The sequence below is a fragment of the Pygoscelis adeliae genome, unplaced genomic scaffold (genome assembly GCF_000699105.1).
Source record: "Pygoscelis adeliae isolate BGI_AS28 unplaced genomic scaffold, ASM69910v1 Scaffold168, whole genome shotgun sequence".
NCBI lineage: Eukaryota > Metazoa > Chordata > Aves > Sphenisciformes > Spheniscidae > Pygoscelis > Pygoscelis adeliae.
Window position 1 is genome coordinate 1,906,289 of NW_008825566.1, and position 24,699 is coordinate 1,930,987.

Below are 24,699 nucleotides of genomic sequence, written 5' to 3' on the forward strand. Positions count from 1 at the left end.
GAGGCTGGTGAGGGGTCTGGAGAACAAGTCTTCTGAGGAGCGGCTGAGGGAACTGGGGTTGTTTAGCCTGGAGAAAAGGAGGCTGAGGGGAGACCTCATCGCTCTCTACAACTACCTAAAAGGAGGCTGCAGCGAGGTGGGTGTCGGTCTCTTCTCCCAAGTAACTAGGGATAGGATGAGAGGAAATGGCCTCAAGTTGCGCCAGGGGAGGTTTAGATTGGATGTGAGGAAAAATGTCTTTACTGAAAGAGTGGTTAAACATTGGAAGAGGCTGCCCGGGGACGTGGTTGAGTCACCATCCCTGGAAGTATTTAAAAGACGGGTAGATGAGGCGCTTAGGACATGGTTTAGTGGGCATGGTGGTGTTGGGTTGATGGTTGGACTCAATGATCTTAGAGGTCCCTTCCAACCTTAATGATTCTATGATTCTATGATTCTACTTTGCTGCTCTTCCACCTCTGTTTGCATCCTACACTGTGAGATCTTTGAGGAAGAACCTTTATATTTTCTGTTGTACAGGGCCCAATAAAATATTCTTAATTCACATTAGAACCTAGAAGCTGTAAATGGAACAGAACCATGAAATAACAGCAACGTTTCTGTTCTCTGCAACAGAAATAAATTCAGCTATTACTTACAGCAGGTCTGTTTCCAAAAGCAGCATAAAAAGGTTCTGTGTTCGGATAAAACAAGTTTTTGATGTCTGTCAAACATTGAACTTTAAATTTTTCTGGCTTCTTTTCTATCACCTCCCTGAAATGATAAAAAAGGGAGGCTGAATAAGTACACATGAAATACAGCACAAACCATTTTATTTTCTTTAGTCAACATTTTCACCTGGCTGGATACTCCTACAGAGCCCCCATCCTTCTCCAGTAAGTCTTCATTTGGAAATCACAGCACCCATGAAGACAAAATAGCATTCCCAAGCTTACATAATGGGCACGGTAAATAAATTCTCTGAAACAAGGGAACTTCTATTGAAACCTATGTTGTAAAGATGGTACTGAGCAAGGGTGGTTGATTACAGGGAGTAGCTGCTAAATAAAGACTTGAGACATGAATTGTCATCAAGTAAACTGCTTCCTGAGAACTGCAGAATGATTCATAGATTGTATTAGCCTTCACTGTGTATAGGTTTGGTTGTTGGTTTTTTTTTTTAAAAAAAAAAAAAAAGGATTACAATTACCATATGTGCTAGAAGCACCTCAGCCTGTTAAGATACTTCTGCAGTCAGGGTCCTCCATCACTGCTAATTAGCAGAAGTTAAGGAATAAAGGAATCGCCTATTTCTCTTCAGTTGCTCCTCACAGAATACAGAATTCATTAATGAACAGAGGAGTTCTCATCCCTGGGCAAAAGCCCTTTCACAACAGCTTCTCTTGGCAAGGAGGCTGAACAGGTGGCAGAGTCTAGAGTTCCCATAACATAGGAAGACACCAGCATGACACAAAAGTGCTTAAGCAGCTCAGAATCCCACATCCTAGCACCAACACATATGTCAAGGAAGATGTGAATAGTACAGAAGCTTCATAGGAGTAATACAGCCCTTTGGAACAGCAGCTCCATGTATAAATCAAAGTTTGAGAACATGCAAAAGAGGAATAAACCCATCTTTCCTTAGTCTCGCATACACCTGATCTCAGAGCCCTCAGAACCACAATAATTAAATCTATGGATAACAATGAAGTAATTTATTGCCCACACATCACAGCAGTTACAATAGTGTACACTGAATGATGGGCATTCTTTAGTCTGAACAAGATACCAAGAAGAGTATCACTTTAAACATATTTCTAGATACGAGGAGCATAAGATAACAGTAACTACCCTTTCACTGCATTTATTATCTAATCAGGCTAAGAAGTGCACTGTAATACCTCCACAGTCTCTTATACTTAGAACACGACTGGTAAGGCAGCCTGTCGCACATCACTCAATCAGGAGAACATCTGAATAACCTTCCATTAAAAATTCTAATGAAATATATCCTGTCACAGCAGCTTTTAACAGCTTAAAATATTTTTGTTAATCACTTGACATGCTTCGCTGAATTAGGAAGAAGGTACAATATTCATAATCTGTGCTATTATTATTCACTTATTACAGTTCAACACCTAGAAAGAATAACATTGTCCACACAGAATACCACTGTGCAGTCAGGAGTATAAAAAGTTCATTTCATTTTCACATGAATTTCTTCAAAACCCACCAAGCAATATTCTTCCACAAAAAAATATTTATGTCAATTGGAACACCTTACAAGTCAAGACAAGAGTGATTGTTTTTAATATGTGAACATTTTTCCCATAGCTAAATATTAATACACCATGCTCAACACAGGAAGTCAACAGGCAGTACCTATTGGTAAACAGTGAACACAGATGTATAGAGGCATGTCTAAGAGGTAGACCAAAATTCGATAGAGAAAAACTAAGCAATGTGACTAACAAAATTTCTTCTTAATTAAACTTTGCACCAATATGTAAGAAAAAAACATTATGAATGATTTCAAGCACTCCCATAAAAAAAAGCTGAGAATTCAGCTTCCACCAACCTCTGAGTTTCTTCCTGCATAAAAGTGACATTGCAGTACCTGTGAAAAGCTGAGAATAAGCTGCTTGGACTCAGCAACACTGGCCCTTGAGGCAGCACAGTTCCTCGTTCATTGACCCAGTGCAAGTATCCTCTGGTCATGTCTGCCATTCCAATAGCGCGTGCTGAGCAATACAGAAATTTATATCCATTTCTGTGAGCAGAAATAAAAGATGACATTACTGTAAAAATAAAGCAGGTATTTTGACATTAATAATTTGGTGGGCTTATTTTTACATGAATCAAATCATGACTGTTAAACAGACTTATGTTTAACCTAGACTTACTTAAAGGGAATAAAAACATTTATCCCCAAAACTTGGATAATTAAAATCCGTCTAGCTCCACTGCAGTTAGTGATTTACACTTAAAGAGGGCTCATTTATTTCTGGTCTTCTCATGGCTTATGACTTCTTATGGTTTTCTATCCACCCCTGCATATGTCTTGGTTTCGGCAGGGGTAGAGTTAATTTCCTTCCCAGTAGCTGGTACAGTGCTGTGTTTTGGATTTAGGATGAGAACAATGTTGACAACACACCCATGTTTTAGTTGTTGCTAAGCAGTGCTTACACTAGCCAAGGACTTTTTAGCTTCCCATGCTGTACCGACTGAGAAGGCTGGAGGTGCACAAGAAGCTGGGAGGGGGCACAGCCAAACTGGCCAAAGGGATATTCCATACCATGTGATGTCATGCTCAGTACATAAACTGGGGGAAAGCTGGCCGGGGGGGGCCGCTGCTCGGGGACTGGCTGGGCATCGGTCGGCGGGGGGGGGGGAATTGCACTGTGCATCACTTGCTTTGTGTATTATATTATCATTATCATTTTATTTCAATTATTAAACTGTTTTTATCTCAACCCACGAGTTTTCTCACTTTTACTCTTCCAATTCTCTCCCCCATCCCACCGGGGGGCAGGGGGAGTGAGCGAGCGGCTGCGTGGTGCTCAGTTGCCGACTGAGGTTAAACCACGACAGCATAGTAGAACCATACTCCTTAGAATTAACTGAAATGACATCTGCTAAGAGGAAAACACTTGGCATAAAGCAGACAATGGTGTATTAGCCTTTGCTGTATTAATAACGTTGTACTCCTACCTCTTAGGCCTCTGCAAAAAAAGACTAGTCTATGTGCAGCAGTAACATACTCCTTCAAGCTGGAGCAAATTTGAACTTCAAAACACAGTATGAGAAGTAATCTTTGACTTGACACTGAAATAAAAGTTTCAGCAGAAGTCACAGGTTACCCTTGGTTCTGTTCATGATAGAACAGAGTCCAATGATATTAGTTCAACTTAATAGCAATTTACTTTGCAACTCCTACAAAGAAGTTACTGTTCATAAAATTAAAAAACACTGTATTCAGAGCACGCATGGTCATTAAATCTAACTATTGAATATTTATATGGTGTTCAGCCATAATACCTAGCCCCTACATAATTAACTTGGTAATTTGAAAAACAACATGATTCAAATCTATGTTTTTCCCCTATGTTTATGATCACCAAAGCCCTAACAATCGACAATGCTGGCAGGCATAGAAATAACAACTGCAATTAAAAAAATTAATTAACATTTTCACCATATGCAATGCAGAGGTTATACACAGAACTAAATACTGCTCAGCACGTGAATTCCCAGGCTGTCCTGTCTTTTCTGTGATCACGTATGTCTATACAGAATGAAAGCACAGACAAGTGTCTCTGGCATAATTTAGATTCCATCATCCATAATTTATAATTCATCATCCATGTAAAACAAAAAGCAATAAACGAACCTTAGCATAACCCTAGCACACAGAACAAATCAGATTAACTAAGAGGACAGTTGTGGTGTGTACCAGAGGCTCTTCGAACATTTACAGTAATTTGAATATATAGGAACAGCTGCACTTAATGTAATAAAAGAAAACCAATTTTATTTTCTGTGTAAAGCAGAAATATCAACCTGAACAGACAGCAATCAGTAATCCTCCTTGTAAAAGTTAAAATCTGAATGCGTAACGTCAGAATATATCAGATATATCAGATACTGATATATCCGATCCCATTCAGACATCAATTAATTTTCTTCTCGTTTCCTTTTTTCTCTCAATTGCTGGCATGGTTTAACCCCAGCCAGCAACTGAGCACCACACAGCCACTCACTCACTCCCCCCGACCCGGTGGGATGGGGGAGAGAATTGGAAGAGTAAAACGTTGGTTAAGAACAGTTTAATAATTGAAATTTAAAAAAGTAAAACAGTAATAACAACAACAGTAATAAGAGAAGACTATACAAAGCAAGTGATGCACAGTGCAATTGCTCACCACCTGCCGACCGATGCCCAGCCAGTCCCCAAGCAGCGGCCCCCCCGGCCAGCTTTCCCCCAGTTTATGTACTGAGCACGATGTCCCATGGTATGGAATGTCCCTTTGGCCAGTTGGGGTCAGCTGTCCTGGCTGTGCCCCCTCCCAGCTTCTTGTGCCCCTCCAGCCTTCTCAGTCGGTAGAGCATGGGAAGCTGAAAAGTCCTTGACTAGCGTAAGCATTACCTAGCAACAATTAAAACATCGGTGTGTTATCAACATTCTCATCCTAAATCCAAAACACAGCACTGTACCAGCTACTAGGACAGAAATTAACTCTATCCCTGCCGAAACCAGGACTATTGCTAATCACAAAACTCACCACACTCTCAGTCTTTGATTCGTCAGTGTACATGATGGCTTGACTACATTGCAAAATGTATCCAGGGAACCAACAGTACACCTGTACTCTTGCACTAGCCTTGCTCACCTAGAAGCATTCCCACACTTCACCCTATGTGAGTCAGTATGGTCTGATTGTTTTTCTCCTGTTCATATTCATCAGAGGCAATATCCCCAGGTTTGTTGTTTTTTTTTTTAATATATTGTTGTAGGTCGTACCATGATACTCTTCCTGTTAATGACATTAACTAACCTGAAGCACAGCTGATCTACTGTTGCCCAATATTTCTTCCATAGCTAATGGAAAAAAATGTTTTTTTCCAAAACATCATTAGATCTCAGGTATATTGAGCTACTTTTTGAAGGTGCCTGTCTTTCTCTACGGATTACACAAAGGGTACAAGCCACAAGTAAACATGATGAAACCAGGTCCTTCCATCCATAGTGGCACAGAAGGTATTTATTACTGATTACAGATCAACTACTGAGCTATAATATAGCAGCTCACACTGGTGTTGCCAGGTAAAAGCCAGTTCCTCAGGCTCTTCACAGCATGGGTCTTATTGACTTTCAATGCCTTTAAATTGCACTTTAAGCAATGTTTACTTATCACCTACTCTCAAAATTAACCAATGACACAAAAATATTTTAAGACTGATCCTTCCTAACTTTGCAATTTAATAATGGAATAACAACAAATGTTTATACACAGAAATAACAAAATAAGTTGTATAATCACCAGTAGTAAAGATCACCATCATCAATGTCTTTGAAGCTCATCATTACTTATACAACAAATAAAGCAACAAGAATATTAGCAGTGAGTATCCAAAATAGGTCCGCTTCTACTCAAGATAAGACATCATGCTGTGTTTTAAGGGTGATATTTATGTTGCTTGACTAGGAGCCTAATGTTTAGACAGCTCAAGTCTAAGCTGTTTCACTAAACTTCCTTTCTACTCACTGGAAAGAGAGAGAACTCCCCCCAAACGGATTCATCCCATGTGTTTTAGATTTCATCCCTGCATGACTCCAGGTGAGTCAAGTTTGGCAAGAACTCCACGTACAGTGACCACCCTAGGCTAAACAGTCCTTATGCATTTCATAATCTCCTCAACAAAGAGAGAAGGGAAAGCATATTAGCATCTTATGAATTAACGTTGCTGCAACTCCCAGTTTGCAAAAAAGTTCCACTTGCTGCAACTGCATAACTCATTCAAGTTACTACAGTTTTTGGAACTAACTGTAACTATCTGTTTGGGAAGGTTGGAAGAGCAATCGCTTCTCATTGGTAGGGGGCTTTTGCTTTTGATATCACAAAGTGGGTTTTGCTCTGGATATCATACAGCAGATATTTACACTGTGTAAGCATCACTGAAGTGACGAGATACTGATAAAATTGTCACCCTTATAGGTTAAGAGAAGCCTAGAGAAATTGTAATTTTTATGTGCAAATAAATAAACACAAACAAGCCACAGATGCATGAGCAGAGTTACTGAATACTCACTGGCTCACTTTATGGTACAACTTTGCAATCCCTTGGTGTGTCCAGTCTTTGCCAAGAGTCGGCAAAATATGACCTAAAGTATCTGACCTGAATAAAGGAAAAACAATATAATTGAACTGAAAAAAAACCACAGTATTTATAATAACAGACGAGGCTAATACAAACCCCACTAACTTATTTGGCTAGCGGCAAAGGAAAATAAGGTTTTCTGTAAGGTACTGATTGTGATCAGAAGAGGATGATTTTATTCCCCTTTCTTTTGAGATAGACTGACGTGCCCATCCTTAGCCATGTTGTTTTAATTACTCTTGTGCCCCAGGACTTGTCTTCATGGATAAGCTCGTGACCCATAAGGTAACATGGAAGTTACAGCATATAGGCTATCAATCAGACCTGTGTAGTAGCCCAGCCAGTACAAAGCATACTTTTTGAGGTTTACATGAAATGTTTTCTAAATAAACCAAATCTACCCATAAGGGAAGTTTACAGGAAATCACAAGCATGAGAAGTGACATTCTAGCTTACTTCAAACTAACTTCTCCACATAAAGCCAGCAGTTGGTCATGTGTAAAGTATTATGAAATAGTTATACTGGTTTCAATGTATTTCCCACTTTACACGAGAGAAAATTACTTACACTATAATAACATCTAGAAATCCAAACAAACGAGCACCTCCCTTGACTAAGCATTATACAGATACACAGCAAGAAATCCACACCCTGAATATCTTGCATCTTAGAGAGAAAACATTGGGCACTGGCTTAGGATGGATTTGCAATGGTATTATAAGGTAAAGTGATTCAGTAACTCTCTGGTCAGCTCAACAGCAGAGAGAAGAGTAGATTCCATTCACTTTATTGAAGCTTAAGAAAACAAATTAATATTCCCCCCTTTATGTTGGCACCAAAAAAAAAAAAAAAATTTACCCTACAATGGATAAATGACAGGGAAGAAAAGAGCTTCAGTTTAAACTAAGTATTTTAATTCACTCCAGATTGCTCTTGGAAATTATTTTTCCTTGTTCTTTTTTCTAATTAGATATAGCTAAGTTTGATTTTGAAATAAATTGATTTTGAAACAAATTTAAGCATTTAATTTTAAAAGGTCAAAAGAAAATGCTTATATTTTTATTATGTGTTTCCCTGTTCCACACACAATTGTTTTCCCCAGTGTTAAATAAATAAATAAAAAAAAAAATCAGTAAGTGAGTGAATTGTTTTGGTCACTCCAAAATTGTGGGTTTTACTCAAAGTACTAATCTGAAACTTTCCATCAAATTCTAACTCTGACATTGATTTTGGAGTCATCTTCTAAATAATAAGGACTCTCACTGGAATGCCCCAGTAATGCCTTTTAAAACAGAATTCATGTGCTGCTTCTTTTTAATGTAGCCAGTGTACTCCGTAAGTGAAATCATAACCTTTTTGCTGCATCACACAGGTCCTCCAACTCTGTAAACACTATCATGAAACACCAATAGGTGACAAATAATGGGCACATATGGCATGTGTCTTTATGAAATTAAGAATTCAGCTAATGATTCTTGCATTGTTTGAAAGTCAAATTAAAAAAAAAAACAAAACCACACCAACACCACCCCAAAACACTAGAATATGATGATTCTGTGACTCAAAATTCCCTGTTAATTACTTTTTCTTTAGTCCCAAGGACAACTTGTCCTTGCAGATAAAGCCTCTCCCTGTTCATGAACTCACCGTGTGATTGTTCCATCAATGTCAGAAATAACAACTTTATCATCCCAATCCCATAGGTAAATGGTGCCTTCACAGCGGCAAGTGCCTTGATACTGTGTTGTTACACTAAAGGTCACATCATTGGGGCCATTCTTGAGCTTTAAGCTTTTCTGCAAGACATTATCAGCAAGATAATCAACAAACTGAGCACGTGAAATGGACAGTGCAAACAGAGCCACAGATGATCATTGCCTTGGTCCCACTGAATCTTACTGCTTTCAGCAGAGCTATTGTCTAAATAAGGATAGCAGAGGTTTGCCTTGTGTGGTGTACATTAGGCATTGATTTATAGAGCAGAACAAAACAAAAACAATTCTGTTTCACAGTCAGGGATATAAAAAAAAAATCCCCAGAAGTTCACATAAACAATAACAAATTATGGAATAAGGACTACCTATGGGGGTTTTCCACTCTGAGATATAGATACATATGCAGAGGGAAATGTGGGTAACAGAGTTCCATGAATTTTAATTGTGTTTATATGGGTATTTGTGTTCTATGGTATTACATCTCTTTCCTATAATAACCCACCGCTCATACCATATGACCTGTTACCCTTATTTCCTGAACTCTCCCACTTCCCTGCCCTTCCCTCCCACTGTCTCCTGTGTCACTTAGCGACACGCTGGGCAAGAGACTACTGATTTGATTCTATTTGGGGACCTAACCATTCATTTTCACAAAACCTGCAGGCGTTTAATACTTTAAGTGTCTCTTTTCCTTAGTTATATTTCACTGCAATTTTTCAATTAGAAAGTGAAAAGGAGGTGGGAATGCTTCTGCAACTGATGGGTAACTGATGAGTCTCACGCACCGTTTCATCAAGAAACCAATCTAAAAGTAGTTTTAGCTTCAGCTAATTTCTGCGAGGTTTCTGAGTCTGAAAAGTATCACTATGTTTGCATAACCCTTACTTTGTTTGCTATACAAAATTACCAACACATCCCACCTGTCTCTTGGGAAAAATTCTACATTTCTTACAAACTATTCAGGCAGTGAGTGATGGGCTGTTTAATGCTGTACGCCTTGTGTGGGATTTCCCCAATGTAGCCCATTTTTCCAGATCAAATCAGAATGTGCTGAACACAAAACTGTAACAGTTTTGTCACCATTAGTCAAAATGCCTCTGTCACAGAAGAGAATTGGCTCCCAAGAAATTAATAGCCTGGCCTTATAGTAAATTCACAAGCAGCTCTTTCAAAAGTTCCTAACAGAAAATCATATTTATGTAAAATGTGACTGTCTGGAAAGGAAAGGAGAGGATGAATAAAAAGAAAAAAAAAAAAAAAGAAAAAAAGAAGAGAGACCTGTGGGTTGACATACACGCATTATACATAATACAAAAAGGATGGGGTTCCAGTACACTTATTCAGGTGACAAACACATACTTTGGAATTTAATTTTGATATTTTTCTAAATGGGATCCCATGTCTCCCAATCGCTGAACCCCAGCACTTACTGCAAGGTACAACATTCATGCTTACTAGTGAAAAGAGAGGGGAAAAGATTTTTTTTGAAAATATAATAAGAGAGAGAATTAAATGTAAGACATAAGACCTAATTAAGCTTTACAACCCTGAATAGCAGTATTGTTCATGTTGTATTAGAAATGACATTTCAGGACAAGGATGTAAAATTAACTCACAAGCTGGTCAGAAGTGAGCCGAAGTGTTTTTTTGTAACTGATTCCAGACAATAATGAGAGATGACTTGAGCTGGTTTGTAATGACCCGAGGTTTTGTTTGGCAGCTCTAGGGTCTTCGTCACTTGAAGAAGATTCATCTTTTATTCTGGAACATTGCGCACGGAGAAAATGATGCTATCGTGTCAGTAAATGCATCTCAGTATCCATTAAAAATGCATTAACTGTGAGTCACCAAATAAGTCATTGATTCTCTGCTCCTAAATACTGTCTCACAGGAGGTCATTCATATCATGGCTTTAAATATATCAATGGAGTGCTGAACTTTCATTCACGCATGTTCTCCATTATTCATACTTGGATTGTTCTAGCTGTTCACTTGTCTATAAGCTAGTTTTCATTACTTAAATTTAACGGATGTAAATTAGTGTGCCATATTGACTCAAAAATCTCACAGTGGTAAAAAAAAAAAAACACATTAGATACCGTAACTACAAAATTCCTCAGTTCTCAGATGAAGAAAGAGGAGTTTGTTATGCTGGCTTTCTTCTCCTCCCTTTCCCCCCTCCCCCAAAGAATTTATCAATTAACAACAACAAAAAAAAAATCCAGGTGATGGAAATTTTATTATAGAAAGTAACTCCTTCTCTTTCAATGAGCAACTTTAGATCATTGGATTGTTCTTTTCCAGGATTTGCAGGATTACCCCATTCAGGATATGACAATAAGTCATACAACCTGAGCTCCTTCACACAATTCTGTTTAAATACACATCAGCGTAATTTTTATTTTTTTCTGCTACAACCATTTTTTCAGAAATTAGTTAAGGATATTTTTCTTCAGAGAGAAAGTTCTCCTAACAGTAAACAAATCTATCGCCTTAGGTGGAAGGTAAAATATCCTTTCAGATCCTACAAATCTCATCAGCATTTGGGCTCTTATTTCAATCACACCTGGATGTTGTTTGATGTTAGGAAGTCTTGACCCAAAATCAAGGTACTGCATGTCATGACTAGCAACATTTAAAAGCCTATCTTATCCTTTGTAACATTGGATCTCAAAAGCTTTACTCAACATCCCACTTGTCGTGTTCTGCTTGCAAGCAATAAATTCTTAATGACAGATTTCTAAGGTCAGTTAAAATTTAAACAAAGAACGCCAGTTGCAGACTCTAGTCTGCTTGAAGTCTTAATCCCACTTTAAAGCTTATCTTTAAGCAACCATGTAAGAAACAACAGACCTAAATGTCACTTGCCATCCTTAAAAGGAAAATCAGCCTTCCCAATTTATTCTGTGGCTCTCTCAAACTCAGAGAGGCAACTGAGATAACAGCTAGTCTCCCACAGAATGAGGAATCCTCCTTCCAGTACATTCTCCTGGACTGCAACTACTGACCTCCAGAAAGAGTGACAGTTAATGCCTTTGTTTCATAAATGTGGTCCTTGAACTTAACTTAATGAGCATAAAGCATATTTGAATCTGGCCCTTTTCAGCTCTAAGTGCAGACAGCACACAGACAGGCTGTCTTTACAGTAAGATCTGTATGTACAGCAAAGGGGCAAGGTAGGAGAGCTGTCCCTGGCTAAGTCATCCCTCAAAAGCCTCCAAAGCAAGTTAAAGCTCATCTTATGGAACCCTCCTGACGGAGAGATTCTGGCCATACAGTATGATTAGTTTGGAGCACGAGAAGGAAGAGCCTTCTGCAATCCTTGAAAGAAGTAATAGAAAACCATGACTACTGACTGCGAAAAAAACTCTAGAAAGCCTTAGGCCCCTGAACTTCCCAAAATATGCAGGAATAAATTAAGTTGTCAGGCCATATATATAAATAAATCAGAAATTTTAGCAACTGGGATCTGACAACAGCACGGGGTCATCTATGATGTTCCCTTGAAAATTCTAGAGAGATACATAGAGCTTCGGAGAACTGCTCCAATTATTGTTTGTTTTCAAGGGGCTGGAACGTGTGTCATGGAGCTGCCACCCAAACCACAGAAATGCCAGAGCGCACTCACAAGGTCTGCAACCCTGCCATGGGTAGAGCTTTCCTATCTGCACTTACTTGGTGCAATGAATTACAAATTCAACATATTTCACTGATGCAGTATTTCTTTGTTCAAATATAGGAGGTAGCTTGCTTTCATTTTTAAATGGTAACTCCTGCTCATTTCAGGTACAGATAATTTTTGGGGTACCTGTTTGCCATGCTCATCTGTGAAGAGTCTTCTCCTGCAAGTCCACTCCCACTCATACCTTGCTCTGGCTTTGTTTCCTGTAAAAATACAAGTATGAGAAGCTGTGCATCTCCTGTTGGAGAGAGAGCAAGTGGTTTTAGAAAAATATTTGAAAACCCAATTCTGTCTTGCACAGACTTGGTAAAAATCAACAGCATGTTTGCTTCCTTTGCTTGTAGGCAAAGTAAAATTTCGAGATGGCCAAGAAGGCCAATGGCATCCTGGCCTGTATCAGAAATAGTGTGGCCAGCAGAAGCAGGGAAGTGATCGTGCCCCTGTACTCAGCACTGGTGAGGCCGCACCTCGAATACTGTGTTCAGTTTTGGGCCCCTCACTACAAGAAGGACGTCGAGGTGCTGGAGCGTGTCCAGAGAAGGGCAATGAGGCTGGTGAGGGGTCTGGAGAACAAGTCTTCTGAGGAGCGGCTGAGGGAAGTGGGGTTGTTTAGCCTGGAGAAAAGGAGGCTGAAGGGAGACCTCATCGCAAGTCTTATGAGGAGCGGCTGAGGGAACTGGGGTTGTTTAGCCTGGAGAAGAGGAGGCTCAGGGGAGACCTCATCGCTCTCCACAACTACCTGACAGGAGGTTGTAGCGAGATGGGTGTTGGTCTCTTCTCCCAAGTAACTAGGGATAGGATGAGAGGAAATGGCCTCAAGTTGCGCCAGGGGAGGTTTAGATTGGACGTGAGGAAAAATGTCTTTACTGAAGGAGTGGTTAAACATTGGAACAGGCTGCCCAGGGAAGTGGTTGAGTCACCATCCCTGGAGGTATTTAAAAGACGGGTAGATGAGGTGCTTAGGGACATGGTTTAGTGGGCATGGTGGTGTTGGGTTGACGGTTGGACTTGATGATCTTAGAGGTCTCTTCCAACCTTAATGATTCTTTAAGAAAACCGTGAATCATAGAATAAAGGCTGAACAAAGAACTAAAAATTGCAAATATAAAACTCAGAAGAAGAATTAAGATTTAGTTTTGCATGGAAGTACAGAAATATCAGATTTCACATCTAGTACTGTTGAAGTTCTGAGATCAATTCCATAACTACTCAGTTCATGCACCTCAAATAGCTAGATTTCACCTGAAAAAGCAAAAGTATGACTCGGGGAGGGGGGAAGAGGGGGGAAAAGGTGAAGGGGAAGGGGCAATTACCTTTCATAGAATCATTAAAATCTTTAATCCAATAAAACTTTCCAAACTGCTTTTACCTTGAGTAGATGCTAAGCTCTATCAATTTCATCCTACAAGATTTTTAAATAGTGAATGATTTTAGGAGACACCCAACAATAACACCTCCCCTTATCCATTTATAGCTGCCACAGCTCAAGAGATAACCAAATACTTCCACTCAGAGAGAAATTCTAAAAACTTCAATAAACTGTAAAAACTAAGATCTTGTGCTCTGAAGCCCATACCCACAGATCAGTACAATGGTTATTTCATGCAAGGCTAAAAAAGTTCATCGACCAAGGCACAACCATAAAAACATATTTGAAGTCATTTTCTCCCCTCAAGTTCTAATGCTTCAGTAGTATAAATTAATATGAAGAGGTTTTATAAGCCAACTTTAAAGATTGAATATGTCTAGACAGGAGATCAATATTTCGTATAAGTTTTGCTTTTGTTCACTGTTCTTTAATGTTCATCCATGCCTTTAAGACTGTTACCACAAACTTCTAATACTCAGAAAAGACATTCAAACAGACTTCAAAGTGAATATATAGTCAGTTTTCCATCTTAGGTTTTGCTGAATTTTACAGCTCACACTTCTCATAAATATGCCCGTTCTTCAACTATCAAAAGAAAGCTGCAGAAAGGTAGTAATCTGCATGAAAACATTAAATTACTGGCACAGCTCTTCAATTCTAGGTTCTCAAACACAAGTTTAATCCATTAGATAATACTGCCTCAGGTTTGTGTAATGAAAATAAATGCAGAACCAAAACACCGCAGGCAAATGTTTCAGGTAGGGTCTCATCCAAAGCTTTCTGAAGTCAAAAGAAGTCAGACTTCAGACACTGTTTAAACACCTTTTAATGTGCATATCCTCAGTCAAATTGAATATTGAGTTATTCTCAGAAGCAAAGTTCTGAGGGAAGAATATGGAGGTATCCAGCCTTCCCACTGCAACCAGAAGGAAACTGCTTGCTTCTTAAACTTACCTCTTTAATAGTGCTGTTCCTCCCTCGCCATGAAAACCACCACCTTCCACCTTTTTTGGGCATCTTGTCCCTCATTATAGATTCCACAGTGGCCTGTGATAAATGGATGGTAACATAAAAAAAAAACCAAAACAAAGGACAACCTGATATATGCAAATAAAAGAAAGTACCAAACACACAATTTTAACTGATAATAAATAGAATAAAAGTAAACATACTGTCTGTGGACCATAAATTCTACTAAAGCAAAATCTAATGGTATCCAGAGCTGCTCTGAAGTAACTTAAGCATGAATACTTATGGTATTTTTAAAACGAAAATGAAAAAGAGATAAAAATCAAAGAAGAAAAAAAAGCATAAACAGATATTAGTATAATGTCTAGAATGGAGGACCTACTGGTTTTAAGTTGAAGTTACTTAGTGCAAATTATATTTTAAAAAAAAGAAAAATATCACTTCCTGAAGGAGCTCTCATGCAAAACAGTAACAAACCCACATGCAAGATGGTTACTCTCATTTAAAAATAACTACAAAGTTCATATTTAATCATCAGTTTGGAAAAAAGCAAAGAAGTTACTAGCTTTTATGAGTTTAGTAAGATGCTATGAATTTGACACTGTTAGAACTGGGGTTTTTTTGAACCCTGGCTACCTTTCCTTAGTTATATATACTAGACCTCAGTAGGGAAAAGTTTCTTTCAATACCCATAATGACTGGAGCCTTATGCATTGTAACAAGGAGAGCCGAATTCTTTCACTCAGAGAGCAAGCAAAAGATGAAAGGGCAAATTTTTACAGTAAAGGTGGCCAAAGTGTTTGGTACGCCCTAGAATAGCTTAGCCGCTGGCTTTCTGAGATGATAGTCTCCACTGTAAGCAAAGTCACCAAAATAAAACTGTGATGTCGATTAGCGATTTTAAAAAAATTAAATAAATAAATCAGTGATTCCAAGAACTCTTAGCAGTTAAGAGAGAGGGTTGAATTCAGCTAATGTATGGGACAATGCATCCCTTTTCTCGGTTTTCGATAGGTTCTCTTCGCTATACTATCTAAAGTATATAAGAAAAGAAAGAAATGACAGAGGAATAAAGTTGAGCAAATACATTGAGAACTTTTTAAACAAAAATACGAAAAACAAGGAGCAGATGGAGCTATTGAGAATGGAATGCCACTGTCGAGAACAATGGCTACAATTTAAAGAGGTTCTCAAACACGGACAGTATCAAGCAGACGTCCTATTGACTTTTAGTGAGATAATTCACAAGCTTACAGTTAGACATGTGGTTAAGTGTATTTTGCAGAACATGAGTGATTTTTTTAAAAAAACTTCAGTTTTCAATCACTTCATAAAGCCTGTTTTGATAAAGTATCTTAGTATTTCAATTCCTTAGTTCCATTATTACAGCAAATCAAAACTCTAATTAACAAGTCATTAAAAAAACCAGTAGGATGACTGGTAGAATAAATGAGTAATTTTAGTTTCAGAGGTACAGTTCAGCCAAGTAAACCTTCCCAATCATACAGACTGTTCCAACTATATATACTGGCTTCTCCACTAAATTAAAATTGCACTGTCTAGAAAGTTACCAGCATTCAGAATATAAGTTAACCATTAAAAAGATGAACACACTGAATTTCACACTCATGGAAGACTTCTCTTAACTGATAACCTATGTGAATAATGGCGTAACCATAACGCTGTTGAAAGAATTGCCATTCCCCTTAACTTAACAGCAAAAATCTTTCATACCTATTCTTTCCGTTTACCCATCCTAGGCAAAACCCAAAACATCTGGCTCAGGTATCAAAGTGTTTAATTAAAAATGCAGGTACTTTGCACTATCTTTATTGCCACTGAAGACCAAATAACCACCTATCAAGGTCTCAGTCACTCTGTGGAATTGCCCAACAAATACAGAGTAGGATAACTATACACCTTCTGTAAGCATTTGAGTTCCATGGGATGAATCCTACCTTTGATGATTACTAGAATATTTGCAGTAAAGCACAAAACATCTGGCTCTGTGATATCCTTGAAATTCAAGCCAGGTTTACCAGATGTTTGGGACTTTTAGGATCAATTTACTTTATACTGGGATGCTATAGTGCAGCTACGCATGACTGCATACATAGGTAGTGTGGCACTAAGAAAGAATACAGTGGTATAGAGTATTCTGGGCTTTGAAGAAATTTTTATTCCACGTTCATGGCAATAGAGACAGCATTTTAGTTCACACAGATTAAACCCAAAGACATGTGAAGTGCTGCAAATGGCAGAAGGAAAGTTTAGGTTCCAAAATTTATTAAATCCATGGCTAACCAGGTTACAAAATAGTGCCAACGGTGATGCTACTTCTCTATATACATTTACAGTAGTGTGTATTTCTGTCCTGAGCATCTATGCTGCACCAGGTCACGTGGAATTGGATTGAGTTAATCAATGCATTTAATATAAGCCAATATATATAGCTGTCACATAGTCATAGCTATCTGCCACTACCTACCTGGGTTGGTTATGAACAACCAAACGAGAAATAGAAAACTAGCAAGCTACAGGCCTTCCTTATCTAGTAGTTAAAGCTTATTCAGTGAGGTTAAAATTCCTGGTCTCTATTTTTATTTGATAATATATGCTGTATACAAGTAAAATGGAAAGCAGTCACCAAGTATTCAGCTACAGCAAACACTAACATGGGTCAATATCATTTATGTTTACAATCCACATTAATGGAGGAAAACAGGAAGTTTTCCTTCTTCAAAATATTTGTAATGATCTTAGCCTAGCAAATAAACACTATTCACAGACCAAATTTAGTCCTGCTTATTTAGCCCTTAGCATAAGCTAGATGAATGGTTATGTGTGGATAGATATTACTGATGGGCAGATTCTCTTGTACAACAACCCTCTTCCCTGCCTTAATAAATGGCAGAATGTCACAACTCCTCCTCTGACCAACCTTCACGCTCAATCTCACCTTTGGCAAAGGTTTCTGGAATGCCTGCATTGCCAGCAGAAGGGGACCAGCTGTCGTCCAGTTGTAGTACCTGAGCATGCAAGAGAGACAATTACTGCATTTTGTAATCCCAAGGTTCCAATTCACCATCTACCTAGTATTTATCATCTGGCAGGTTAAAGCCATGAAGCCTCTTTAGCACAGGCCAAACTCTGGCCTGCACCAGTAATAGCAGACCCACCTTATTCCACAGTATGTTCACAGGTATTTACAGCATATACTTTTCAAGGTATGCAAGAGAAGCTAGATCCTTAAGTAGAAAGGGTATTTGTTGTACATTCCTCATGTCCTTACTACACCTCATTATCACAGCATGAGCTACTTTTTTTTTTTTTTTTTTTTTTTTTTTTTTTTAACAAGCTGTTTCCACTGTTTTTCCATCAAGGAACTACATAAAAGTTAGTGGCCATAGTCTGTAGGATGTCAAGCTTTTTCTATTATGTGCTGAACATGGGTCAACTCTTGTTACCGACAGCAGGACAAATACAGTATTATCATCCATGTGTCTAGGGAAGCTGAAGCTCACACGACATCCAGAGAATATGACAGTAAGATCCTCACTAAGTACTCCTCTCTTCCCAACATATCAGTAGGCAGGTAAACATTACCATCAAATTCAGAGAACTATGGTAGGGAAGCAATAAGTGACTCACCTCAGACCACAGAGAGGGTCAGGTACGAGGCTGTAACATATGCAATACAAACTATCACATAAGGATGCACCAGGCATGTCAGATTCGTATGAGCGATGTCTATGACTAAGGGTAGCCTAACCTCTAAGTGCAGCACAATGCCACGATCTCTCCTCTACTCTGTAACATTGTATGCCCATGCAAGGAGCTCTCAAGTTAAAACATCCTCCAAAAAGCTGCATCTGGCATAGACCATAGTGCTGCACTACTACCAGCAATATAAACATATGAAATAATGTCTTAGCCTTGCAGAAATAGAAGTCTCATATTCGGTGGGTGAAGTTTGACAAGTCTTGAAAAGCAATGCCTCCATAGAGGCATATTAGCAAAATATTCAGTATATACAGACAAACTGCTGGGTACAGAGTGCTTGCAAGCAGACTGTCGTATCCCTGTAAATATTAATTATTCAAACTGGCTCAGAGCAAGCCTTAGCAAGTTCACATCCTATTTCATTTTTACTCTGCCAACTGAGTGTGAACTCTATTAGCATTTAATACTAGCTTCTTGAAATTCAAATTATGTCAGTTAACTGTTAACAGGTCAACTGAAACTGCCCTTTACTTTCAATTTAAAGGAGGAAAGGTAACTAGAAGAGCCTGAATTCACTAGAGAGTTGACTCTTTCTGGATGAATCTAAGCTATGAACATTCAAAACCTATTTTTCAGCTACGATTAAACTGATCTAATGCACTGAAGTGCCACAGAAGTGTTTTTGTTACAACAGTAAAATATCTTTTTCCTGAAATGTACTTACTTATTTCCAATTTTAACCACAAGGTTAGGGTCATCAATGATAGCAGGATTGTCCACAAACTGCTGATATGTTACTGCATGTTCTAAGAATTCTTCTGTGGGGGGAAAAATTACATATGTAAAGCATGCATTTATAGATGCCTGGGATGGGCCAACCCAAACGTCTTAGCATCTCTCAGACACATAGGTTTCACATTCAGGGTCAGCCCTTCATTACTAGGGTGCTGAGATTAGCAGTAATATGGAAGCATATTCAGAGACTCTCAATCTCAGAAAATGCTGAGGGTTTCTTTGTTAGCTGATGGGTGGCTTTCCTGTTCAAAATACATGCTAAGTGAAAGCTCAGAGATGGAACTATGAGGCAGGAGGAAAATCAGGCTTCTAAACAAGGCAAGGAAGTACTTTGTCATGCCTTTCACTGATCCTCTGTCCAAGTGAGGAGCAGGAACTGATGGGCTCAATGTATATGCAAACCCACAGCCCGAAACTTAATGATCACTTGTAAGCCCCAAAGCAAAGTGAAAGTGTCTATGAATAAATACCCCTTCCACTGGCTGTGACTCCCTTCACAAAATCTATGTAATTTACAAGTGATTCAGGTAACAATACAAGTAAATCACAGTATATTTGAAATGTTTTAATAACTAGCTTCTGAACAGCAATCAGTGTAACATCAGGCTCGTATGATTTTATGATGCCTTATTACTGTGGAAAGTGCAAGTCTTAACGCATTTATCTTCACATTATGCAGCTGGAAGTTTAAGGCACAGAGCATTGTAAATTATTTATCTAAAAGTCACACAAGAAATTGGAGGTAGAGCAGGAACTCAGGTTAAAGTTTCCAACTCCCGCTCCTAGTGTCCCCGTTTACAGACCACCTCTTTCATTCCTGACACTGACAGCTGTGAATTTCCTAGCTATATACTGTACTAAGTGGCAAAAGTACCATTAACACTGTTGTGATACAAAATGTAGTACTATCAGGAAATAAAAATACCAATAAAATACTTTCAAAAAATTTAGTATATAGTGGATTATTAAAATGTGTTAAAAATCGTAAGTCCTATAGAATTCTACTATTTTAAGTATGAAAAATTGAAGGAAACTTATTACGGGGACAGTAATAAGTCTTCTCAATCTTCTCAACACGTTCTTGAGTACAGCCACAGGAGGGCACTGCTTCCTCGGTCTAGGATGCTAAAACTTGGCTAACAGCCCACGCCTGTAATTCAGAAAGTCATTCTGTACCTTTGGTTATTTCTTTGTTGTCAGTAAGGCCTCCGCAGAGAGAAATGGCAATGGAGGGCAAATCTCGAATTCCATCTGAGGTGCTTTCAACTCCACTGTCAACACCTGAGCTCCCGAAAGACTGCGGAGACTGGCTGGCGGACCGCAGCCCCGTGTCATTCGTGTTCTTGCTTTGAACATTATCCCCACTGGAAAAGAAAAATCAGGAATTCAGTCTTCATGTATTCATTCCCAAACTCGCTCCCTTCAACAAGCACTGTTTACATCTAACACACACTTAGGAAAAAAAAAAAAAAGAGGAAAAAAAAAAACACACACACACAAAAAAAAGAAGTTTGCTTGGTTTTGCCATAAGATTTAAACAAAGTAGTATAGGCCTCAAGTACCCTCAAACATTAGACTGCCTCTACTTACTTGCCTAAACTAGGCATGTATAATTATAGCTTCACTTATTTACAAGAGATAGCAAAAATAAGACAATAAACTGTACAATCTTAGTAGACAAAATAACACTACTATAAGCAGTTTATAGTAGTAGAACTATTCCCACACAGGAACAAGAATAAACACATTAGTTTATTATTTAATTTATATTAATTATATAAACTGATAGCTAAACCCAAAACAAAAGATGTGTATGTTTGTATAATTATATGTCATGTATATATAAATAAAATACTCTACATATAAACTAAAGGATTAAAATTTTAAGAAACAATAGATCATTATGCCCACTTAAAATCTGTGTATAGATGAGATCATTATTACGAAGTGCAGGTTCATCAAACTCTGCTTTCCATTCCAGACTTATATGAATGCATTTGAGAAAGGAATTTTCAGTCTAACTTTTTTCTCCATATTACTGATCTTTCTCAGTTTTATTGAAATGCTAAAATTACAACAGCCGAGTTTAAGCAAGCAAGAACGAAAAATAAAATACGCAAGCTACTTTAGTTGTTGCTCAATGACTTTAGTCAAATGACTAGAGTATGATGTGGAAAACAGACTATAAATGTTACAAGAGGCTCTAATAAAGATCAGAACAAGTTGGAAATTGTATTTTCAGTGTGCAATATTTTCATAAATAAATCTGTCATGCGTCTTCCAAAAATTATTTCCTAACATTCATATTTATAGGTGATCACCCACAGTAGAACATTACAGCAGTAATTCCGTGCTAATATTGTTAACAGTAAGATATGTTCTTCACGGTAATAAGCAAGGACATGGGGATAAATATATCCCAAGGCCAATAGCTCTCCCAGGGCATGTGAGTAACACTTACAAACATCAGTGTACATTACATAACAATCCCCAATCAATACACGATGCTTAATTGACCAAAATAGAAAATCAGTTTCAAGCACACTTCACAGGCCCAAATGGAGAGCCTTCCAAAAACTCTGATATGCCTCTCAGAGATTTATATTACTCCTGCCTTCACCTCTGCTTGGAGTCTGAAAAAGAGGTCTTATCTGGTTGGCAATGAAGAGTTTGATCTAAAATTGGAAGGTGACATGAGCTCTTTAAATAGTAAAAATATAAGCAAAGGACTTATACTTCTTGGGGAAATAAAGAGCAGCAACTTCTGGATCCATGTCAGTGAGGTCATCTAAATAGACACCATCAGCACCAAGATGCCGGCTTCGTTTGTCTGTAAGGGATGGCACAAATAAGCCTATTAATGAGCATTTTCTGAGTAACAAGCCAGAACTGTTATTACTGTTTAACTATTCATTTTAAGATTGAGAAACCAGACAAGTTATAAAAGTTTGCGAACTGTATTTGTATAAAATGGTACTGGCAAAAATTTCAAAATAAGTTGCTCTTATATATTGTTCAGACTTTGAATACGCAATATGGGACAGTAGAGGACTAGTTTTGAGACATGCTGAAGCCTCCCTATCCCAGACAAAACCACTGGGAATTAGAAGTCAGTGGCCACTGCAGGAAAACAGCAAAAGGAAAACTTTCTGAGTATTTGCATAGGCCTATTATCACAGTAAGGCAATCAGAGCATTTCATCTCTGAGGACTAATCTTCAATCCCCCCTCGCAAAAGGGAAATAACACAACAGACTATACTATAGTCACTAATACACTGTAACTGGCTTGTTATGGAGACAACTCACTGTTCAGCACATACAACTGATGAGTTGTGTATGCCTATGCACCATTGCAGGGGACAAGACAACCCTCCTAGGTCTTTCACTAGTACCAACACACAGAGTCATCACTGTCCTGTTGTTGCTGGTACATCTAGACGAGCAACCACTGTAAGGCCAAAACCTGATTTGGAATTCATTCTAAAACCCACAACTTCTCACTATCCCAATTTCCATCAGCAAACATCAGAAAAGCAATCAGAAAAAAGTTTTGTAAAGACTGAATAGTAAGCAGAGTGACACTGTCATTTTTGTCTTCAAAGACAGTGGAAGGCATGGGGAAGTGACTAAGAAACTTGTATGTTTATTGATTAAAAAAGAGCTGCACAAACTAGGCTTATATAGGGCTTACCGAACTATAGAATAATCAGAGCTCTAAAACATAACATCTGTAAGCAAATAAATTTCACGTGAAGATTGCAACACTTATTATAAAATACCATGCATACAGAGCCCAGAAATTAAGAAGTAGAAAAGCAGACAGAGTTATATTTCACAAATTCAGGATAGGATATGTACTACACAGAACTGAAATTGCTCATATGAAACAAAAGCACCTTATTTTATGGCAACTCTGTGCAAAAGATGTACAACTTTGTACTAGAGCAGAGAGGTTCCACAATTACCAGCAGCACATAACAACTCAGAAATCAGTCAGAGCAGGTTAACCAGCAGATCTACAGTGTGCTTGTACCAAAAAGTGAAATCTCTCAATCTGTCAAATATGGAAGAATTTGGAGCAAGTTTTGCAGTCTTGCTCATACGCAGAGAGCTGCCAAAAATCCCAGACAAGGAGAATCTTCCATCTTACTACAATGGCTCCTGTGAATAGCCTGCTGTACAGCTCAGATTTTGAAGGTTCTTTCCAAAGCTTATTCCTTTCCAGATCTGAAAGTGCCTTCAGGACACAGATTAATTTATATGACAATGAGGTGCTTTATCACCATGAAATTTAAAGACAAAATCATACATATAAAAGTGCAGAATCAACAGCTTTACCTTTCTTTCTGGATGGGGAATCTGTCTTGCCAGCTGGTTGGGCTGAGCAAGCTGCAGCTTGTTTTATTTCTTCATTGGCAGGCAACAGCGGTACAGCTGCTCCTGGAGACTCTTTCTCTGGCTTATTTGTCTCAGCTGGTAAGGGCTCACTTTCATCAACAGTTGCTGCATCTGCTTGTCCAAGGGCAGGTAGAGGAGACACAGTGTTAAACTCCTCTATAGGAGAACTTTGGATGACCCGAAAGTGAGTGCTTTCAGAAGGATTTACATCCACCACACTGGGTTCTTTTGCTTTGAGCAGAGAACTGGCCTGTGAGGAAAAATAAACAGGCTGCTATAAAGAAAAGCTCTTTAAAAATGCAACAGCCAGAGTTTAACCTGTTCTGTTCACTCCAGTGAGATCAGATTCTCAAGGTAACCAACCACAGCAGAAAGCCACCACTAACTGTGGAGACTACAGTGCACAAAAGACCTCTCTGCTGTGTGTTTGCTTGCGCAAAATTCATCTGTATCTCGGGGCCAGGAAAGATTTGTTCTGCAATGTGCACTACAGTCTTCATTTCGCACTCACCTGCCTGGGAGCACATCACAGCTCCCACCCTGCCCTCCTCCCTTCCTGCGCAAATCCCAGCTTTTCTTCAGAAGGTAGCCCCAACAAACATGAGAAGGGAGCACAGACTGGAGTCCTTACACAATCAGAATGCTCTCAGGGACCAGGACAGGGGTACGCTGTCATTCACCTATACCCCACATTTAGATTTAGATTTTAAATCACTTCATAGGAACAATTCTAGATCTTCTCTGAGTGTGGGACAGGAGGTGTTCTTACAGAGGTGAGCTGAACTCCTACAGCAGCAGCTGTATAGCTGCTATAACCTTCATGTCACAGCAAACACTCTTACACGAAGACCAACAGCATCCAAAGCATAACTCCCAGTTCAAGTATAGCCAGATCAACTCCGAGTAGCTTGGCTAGGGACATAGACAGGAACTGCAGAGGGAAAAGCCTCCAGGAATGAGATTTGCAATACACACCAGGCTGTGACTGGGATAAAAATGAAACACCAAAACCTACTAACAGGAAACCCTAAATTCTAGACTGGAAATGCCAATTTGAAACTCCTGCCTGGACCTCTGCACTTAAATCAGTTCTCTATGTACAGAAAATAGCGCCCAATTTTCTTGTAATATACATGATGAGAAGAATAACGCAGAGGTGATGGGACAACTCATCTTTGGCCTACTAAA

The 24,699-nt window shown here is 38.7% G+C and overlaps 1 protein-coding gene across 1 annotated transcript in view; it reads right to left on the minus strand.

Moving 5' to 3' along the window:
* LPIN1 (lipin 1) overlaps positions 1 to 24,699 on the minus strand; it is an 89,933-nt gene that overhangs the window by 7,120 nt on the left and 58,114 nt on the right. The window contains exons 9-20 of the mRNA XM_009332476.1: positions 23,452 to 23,761; positions 21,849 to 21,942; positions 20,289 to 20,476; positions 19,042 to 19,135; positions 17,554 to 17,623; positions 14,580 to 14,672; positions 12,383 to 12,459; positions 10,191 to 10,335; positions 8,507 to 8,655; positions 6,790 to 6,876; positions 2,597 to 2,749; positions 639 to 753 (exon numbers count right to left, since the gene is read on the minus strand). Coding sequence (XP_009330751.1) covers positions 639 to 753; positions 2,597 to 2,749; positions 6,790 to 6,876; positions 8,507 to 8,655; positions 10,191 to 10,335; positions 12,383 to 12,459; positions 14,580 to 14,672; positions 17,554 to 17,623; positions 19,042 to 19,135; positions 20,289 to 20,476; positions 21,849 to 21,942; positions 23,452 to 23,761 — 1,575 coding nt within the window. The remainder of the gene's footprint in view (positions 1 to 638; positions 754 to 2,596; positions 2,750 to 6,789; positions 6,877 to 8,506; positions 8,656 to 10,190; positions 10,336 to 12,382; positions 12,460 to 14,579; positions 14,673 to 17,553; positions 17,624 to 19,041; positions 19,136 to 20,288; positions 20,477 to 21,848; positions 21,943 to 23,451; positions 23,762 to 24,699) is intronic.